The sequence below is a fragment of the Sinocyclocheilus anshuiensis genome, unplaced genomic scaffold (genome assembly GCF_001515605.1).
Source record: "Sinocyclocheilus anshuiensis isolate Anshui unplaced genomic scaffold, SAMN03320099.WGS_v1.1 scaffold719, whole genome shotgun sequence".
NCBI lineage: Eukaryota > Metazoa > Chordata > Actinopteri > Cypriniformes > Cyprinidae > Sinocyclocheilus > Sinocyclocheilus anshuiensis.
In genome coordinates, this window is record NW_015552643.1 from 245,006 (window position 1) to 251,870 (window position 6,865).

At 34.9% G+C, this 6,865-nt stretch overlaps 2 protein-coding genes across 2 annotated transcripts in view; one reads left to right on the forward strand and one right to left on the reverse strand.

The window, feature by feature from the left end:
* The window catches only part of itih5 (inter-alpha-trypsin inhibitor heavy chain 5), a 16,246-nt gene extending 14,846 nt beyond the window's left edge, over positions 1-1,400 (reverse strand). Inside the window, exons 1-2 of the mRNA XM_016458499.1 lie at positions 1,262-1,400; positions 1,131-1,175 (exon numbers count right to left, since the gene is read on the reverse strand). Coding sequence (XP_016313985.1) covers positions 1,131-1,175; positions 1,262-1,384 — 168 coding nt within the window. The 5' untranslated portion in view covers positions 1,385-1,400. The remainder of the gene's footprint in view (positions 1-1,130; positions 1,176-1,261) is intronic.
* A 3,465-nt stretch (positions 1,401-4,865) lies between these two features.
* Positions 4,866-6,865, forward strand: part of LOC107666937 (inter-alpha-trypsin inhibitor heavy chain H2-like) — an 18,078-nt gene continuing 16,078 nt past the window's right edge. The window contains exons 1-5 of the mRNA XM_016458467.1: positions 4,866-5,068; positions 5,218-5,259; positions 5,954-5,992; positions 6,411-6,583; positions 6,657-6,831. Coding sequence (XP_016313953.1) covers positions 4,979-5,068; positions 5,218-5,259; positions 5,954-5,992; positions 6,411-6,583; positions 6,657-6,831 — 519 coding nt within the window. The 5' untranslated portion in view covers positions 4,866-4,978. The remainder of the gene's footprint in view (positions 5,069-5,217; positions 5,260-5,953; positions 5,993-6,410; positions 6,584-6,656; positions 6,832-6,865) is intronic.

The following is a 6,865-nucleotide window of genomic DNA, read 5'->3' on the forward strand; positions in this document are numbered from 1 at the left end:
TAATGTAAAAATTTAACCCAACGGTTGGGTTAGTCCATATTTGACCCAAACTTGGGTTGAAACAACCCAGCATTTTTTAGAGTGTAATTAATTAACTTTACACAGTTATTGAAATGAACTGAACCAGCACTGAACTGAATTGAGCTGAATAATGACACAATTGTCTTTTTAGAGCTTACAGCAGAATTTGAATTTGTCTCATATTTGATGCAATTTGCATTATTAATTCAGTTTTTTCCCCCTGTTTATTAATGTGAAGCTGCTTTGAAACGGTCTGTATTGTATAAAGCGCTATATAAATGTGACTTGACTTTTCAGCAAAATTGAAACAGTAAAATAATCATGAAACAGAAGTGTTTGGGCCAACACGTATCATAATTGTTTCATTTGTAAACATGTATAATATTTAAACACTCGTGTGACAACTTCCCCCAATAAAAATGTAATAATTTAAAATGTATTAGCCGAAACAAAATGCCCTGAGAACATAGTTGAATCTATGTTAAATGACAGAACTGGTATCATCCTATTGCTTAATTTTATATATGATAGATGTAAACTTTTCATCTACATGTAAAAAAACAAAACAGAATCATGGCTTAGCAGCATTGAATTGTAACACTTGAATGTAGGCTATACTAGAAATAATACTGGGCATAATGGAACAGTGTATGCCCACACAATTGTGAAAGTGATTAAATTGTATAAATTGTATTTGCTTTGAACAAATGCCCTTGTTTTCCATTGGTGTTACTACTCACGCCACCTAGTCTACATTTACAACTCAATCTGGCTGTGTAACAGTACTTTTGTACTTGAAGGTAGTTTACAGTTTATAGATAAGGTGCAGATTTCTAACCTACTCTGATTTCTAGCAGACAAATGTGGGCATATAATATGAAAGTTTAAGACACACAGGGCAAACGATCACTAAGTTATAGGCGTTGAAAAAAAGCATGCTATAACACTCTCCATCAACCGCTAAAGAACAAACAGCAAGATTGAAGTGTTGAGAATTGCGTATGAAATTTTAAATGCAGACGTCTTACAGTCAGTGGCTTTTCTTGACTGTTGCAGTCACTAACACTTAAAACCCCGATGGAGAAAGCGCAGGTTTCGCACGTCTTTACCTTAGTCAGACGCGTTTTCACCTGCCGCGGGATTCTGAGAGGAGCCTTAAGACAAACACAAGACTGGTGAGATCCTAGATATGACTATTCAAGATGACATTTTCATATATGAAATTCAAGACAAATCCTACAGCATTTGGATCCATGTCAGAAATCGTGTATTCTTCAAAGTCCACGTCTTCTGACAATTCAGTCTCCTCAGTTTGGCACTGAAAAACCGGACACAAATACAAGACGAGGACTATGAGTAGCATCTTAGGATATGATGTATCCCGCACTGGCTGCTCTCTGGAGTGGGTCGAGTGTACTTCAGTGGTCCTGGAGTGTGAACAGGGCGGTTATTGCGTCCCACCCATCTGAAGACACTATAGTGAAGTGTTTGGGAGGGAGCTCCGGTGTTTTTGGTCTAGACACTTGCGACATTCTCACTCATCTGTCTACACCCCTGATAGCACACATACATCTCGGAGACGTCTATTTGATGTCTGCATTTACATCTGCAAGACGTATTTTTTAGAGTGTTTGCTCATCTGCAATACGTCTATAGGACGTTTCCTTTTAGATGTCAAATAGACGTCTATTAGATGTCTTTAAGATGTTTATGATTTAGAATGTATGTAAAACTGACATCTGAAAGACGTCTGTCAGATGTTTGTCCACAGCAGATGCTTTCCAGATCAAGAGATCTTTAACAGACGTCGTACATGTGCTGTCTGGGACGAGATTGGCCCCTGTTTTATCTTTTGAAGCAATTTGATTGCTTGATGATTCATTGTAAATGAATAATCTGTAGTTTAGTTTAGACGAGCTGGCATGTCTACACCAATTTACATTTCGCATAAACATTTGTTTCCGTTCCATATTGTCTTTTATTGGATAACTTTCATAATCAATTCACTATGTTTCACTCTGATTTGAGTGTTTAAATGCAGCTCGCTAGTCGCGAAGTTTTACTTTTACCAACTAATTTTCTCTTTTCTAGATTGAGTCGGATTTAGTGTTGAGTAGGTTTAGTAACTCAGAATATTAGGGTAGGCTATAAGCTTGCATATTTGAATGAATGTCCTGTGTTATTTCATACTTTCATCAGCTGTCCTATAAGCTTCATTGCCAGTGTTCAAATTCAAGTAGCCTATAAGCTCTGAACTTCTGTCACGTTTCTATTAGGTGGTGTTGTTGGCATAACTTGTAGTAGGTGTGTACCCAGTCTATGGTGTGTACTTGTAGTAGCCTACCCTTGTAGGCCCCCTCTCGGAGCTCCAGTGCAACAACTTCTGAGCAACTCGGTTATCCCACAATTTGTGAGGCATTCAATAAGCAAACGTTCTTTATAGCGGTACGTATAAACGTACTTCAGATTATTAAAAATTTCTTCACACTCAGAAACAAAAAGCGTTAGATGATAACAAATTTTGATCAATTAATTGAATTCGGCCTGTTAGTGGTTATTTCATGCCAACCTCATTTTCTAACGTGAATTTTCGCTGTCTTTGCTGCCATCTACAGGACTGATGGATGATTGCGAAGGTACAGGATCCTGTCTGATTGGAGAGGGGTCTATAGTGGTCTGACTGGATATCTGCACATCTGAGGTTAGTTAATCGACTTTGGCTATGGTGAATTCCTCCAGTAGCCAATGGTATTTTTTCGGACACAGTGCACTAATGTCTTTGTTTATTAACGCTAAGTGAAAGTAAAGGCTGTTTGCTAAATACATAATTAAACATTTTTATGGAGCATATGGAGATAAAAATTACACTGCCACAGTAACAGATAGTGATATCTGCCTTATTTAGAAATTCGTCAGGGTTTTTTAGAGACCATTTACAAGATCATTAATGACAAATAAATATAAACCTAAAAACAAATGTATTACACAATTAAAATTATTACATCAAATATATATGACAATGACAAATGAGCAAAGTGTAGACACATGGGATCGCCCATGGTCATCCAGATAATGATATAATATCCTAAACAGAAACAAATGCAATCTATTTCAATAAAAAAAATAACACTTTACATAAATGTGTTTCAGAAGCTATGTCTGAATATATCACACAATTTTAAATAACATGAATAATTAGCGCTTTTCTTTTACAGTATACTGGGATTTTCCTAATTTTGCTTTGACATTTTGCTTAGGAACATCCCTGGTTCTCTAAAAAGAAATGATGACATTAATTTCTTACTGTTTTATGGAACTTGCAGAATGTTTTCTCAGACATTTTGTAGTGCAAAATGGATTGCTTCCATTGTCTTCCATTGTCTTGATAAGAAACATTTAATATGTTAAAGAGGATTGATTGATTGATTGATTGATTGATTGATTGATTGATGATTGATTGATTGATTGATTGATTGATTGATTGATTGATTGATTAAATATATGATTGATTGATTGATTGATTGATTGATTGATTGATTGATTGATTGATTGATTGATTGATTGATTGATTGGAGGAGTTTTTATTTCCAAGAAGTTAAAAAATAAATAATAACAGAAAAGGCAGGGGTTAAATAATAAACATCGGCCTAATCTGCTGTTCAGAAAGGCATTATTTTATTTATCCTATAAAATAGTAAGATTTGACCTGCATGAAAATGCTTGTTAGTTTCTCGTATATTTCTTTGATTGATTGATTGATTGATTGATTGATTGATTGATTGATTGGAGGAGTTTTTATTTCCAAGAAGTTAAAAAAGAAATAATAACAGAAAAGGCAGGGGTTAAATAATAAACATCGGCCTAATCTGCTGCTCAGAAAGGCATTATTTTATTTATCCTATAAAATAGTAAGATTTGACCTGCATGAAAATGCTTGTTAGTTTCTCGTATATTTCTTTTATTTGATCCCTGGTCCAAATAGTAGCCAATATCCTACAATATTCCTAAGTCTCTCAAATTTCCCGTAGATGGTAAACAATCAGGGAATATGAATATTCTTGCTGTATGCAAATAATGTGTCCAAACACCTTTGCCTTTATTTTGAACAGTCTATTTTGGTTTATCATTTAAATTTAAAAACACCTTTTCTTTTTTTTTTTGCTTGAAAAGGACAAAAATAATGAATAATATCCTGGCAGAAAATTACCAGAACATTTTCCCTTTTTTTTTTTTTTAAACAGTTTGTAGGAACCAGAATAAAAGAGAATAACCTTGTGTTCAGAACAACCACAGACATGCCCCCATTTTCTGGTGATTGGGCAATATTCTGGGTAATATTAACAAATTAACCATTCAATTGACCTATATGGCTTTGATAAATGTTTTATATAACACATTTTTGGGGTAACACTAAAAAAAAAAAAAAACTATCATCATAAAATAAAAATAAAAAATGAAGCCTACATTTTTAAGACTATATTTATTCATTTATTTATTTAATCACTAATTAGATTTGAATGTGCACATATTCTCATTAAAATTATAAAATAGTACATTTAATCCTCTTCAGACAATGATTTTTTTTCTTTTATTAACACAAATGCAACTTTTTCATGTGTAAAAAAATTAAGAAAAAATGTGGGAGAGAAAATGTGCTTGATTGTTAATGAAAATAATGTCAATGTCCAATATAACAATGTTGTTCTGACAACATTTGAAACAAAGAGTGTGATATGTATCATTCCTTTCCAGGGATTGTGTTTGTACATCTGCTGGTCAGGTTTCAAAGGTTCCTGTCTCTGTTTTTTTTTTGTTATGTGGGGCACAGCAAATATTGACGAGGCTCAGAGGTCTCAGAGACTGCAGAGGCTGATCATTTAGCCTCAGTCAGTGTGTGCGTGTGTGTGGACTGTGCTGGCCGTTTTGTGCTTTCTCGAGTGGATTTTTTTCTGGTTCCATGAAGACTCCAGTTCTTCTGTGCGTCCTGCTCTTTTCTCAGAGCTGGGCTTTCGAGTTTATCATCGATGGGGAGTGGGAAAGTGAAACAGTAAGAGTGAAATAGAAAAGCGAATAAAAGACTAAAAGAGGCACATTTATGTGCATGCGTGTTGATGTCAGTATACTGAATGTGTATTTAAATTGAAAGCTATATTGTGTGTGTGTGTGTGTGTGTGTGTGTGTGTGTTATTTTGTTAGTCAGGTCCTTTGGATCAGAACCACCAATCTGGGAGATACAGGGTAAGCTTTAAAATGAAATTAAATGTGGCATTTTAAACAGAAATAAACTGAAATTACTTCAGAATTTCTGTGTTATAATAATAATGTATGTAGTTTATTTTTTTCCCAAGATGTTCATCAGTTTGGAAATGTTTTAATGTGATGATAGTGTCACTGAGGCCTTCATTGATTACCATTGAGCAAAGAGTCAGGGGTAAGTCCCCCAGTCCAGTGTCAGATGTCATGCAACTGTTTTTTTTTTTTTTTTTCAATTTAATATTTAAATCAAATTTATATATTGAGTTCGATTTTGTTTTAAAGTGATGCAAAATATTTGGCAATAAATTATAATTTACATAATTTAAAAATTATATTATAAAAATGATATAAATATTTACATTTGCACATGGTTACAACAACAACAAAAAATACTCGTACTGTATGCAATTTAATTTGACTTCCTGAGGCAGACCATTAATATTTCTTTGAATTTGAATCTTTTCTGTTGATCATTTGTTGGAAAAAAAAAATCACATCCTTTTTTTTTTGGTTTATTTTAGAAGGTTCCTGGAAATGTATAATTCAGACTATACTTTCTTTCTTTCTTTCTTTCTTTCTTTATTTTTTTGTAAAACAAAACAGAGTAAACATGTCATGATTTTAAACTGTAAGCATATTTTGTAATTATTGTTTTTTTCTATTTTTGTGTGTGTAGAGGAACGTTTTGACCAGTGGAGAAGAAGAGGATTTTGAGGTAATCGTGGTCTTGTTGTTCCACTTTAATCTTATCTACTAATCGATTGGCTTGTTTAAAGACACTCCGGTTATTGACTTCCCCTCTGCTGCTGTTCTTCTTCTGCTAGAGACATTTTTCCCCTGGTTAGATCTGGTTTCTAAGTTTCTATGTATATTTTCATGTCTGTCAAGCCCTAAAATAAATAACTGTAATGCCAAAAGATTCAGTTTTGCATGTTTGATGTTTGCTATTTTCACACAAGCCAAAAAAATGCCACAAAATATTGCATTTCAAACTAGAAAAGGAAATTTCCCCAGGACAAACTGTATGTCTTTATGTGCTAAGGCATACAAATGGTTCCTAGGCCATTTCGATGGTCTTATTTAATGTTGATAGTTTGATTCATGTATTGTGTTTTGATTATTTGTGTATGCAGGCAATTCAAGGCAATGACATCACAGTTAAGAGCTATAAGGTGGAGAGCAGAATCACGTTGCGGTTCGCTCACACCACAGTCAAGAGCTCTGTGGTCAACTCAGGCCCCAACGCCCAGAGCATCGGCTTCAACGTGCAGATCCCCAAACGGGCCTTCATTAACAACTTCACCATGTGAGAGCATTAACAGACACAAATACACACAAAAACACATCAGCTTCCTGTGTGACCGGTGGCTGCTTTTCAGGAATGTCAATGGGATCACATTCGTCGGCTCAGTGAAGGAGAAGACAGTGGCAAGGAAACTTTACGCTCAAGCAAGAGCTCGTGGGAAAGCAGCCGGCATTGTCAGGTATGGCTTTTATATCCATCCATCCACCCATCCATCCGTCCATCCATCCATCCATCCATTCATCCGTCCATCCATCCATCCATCCATCCATCCACCCATCCATC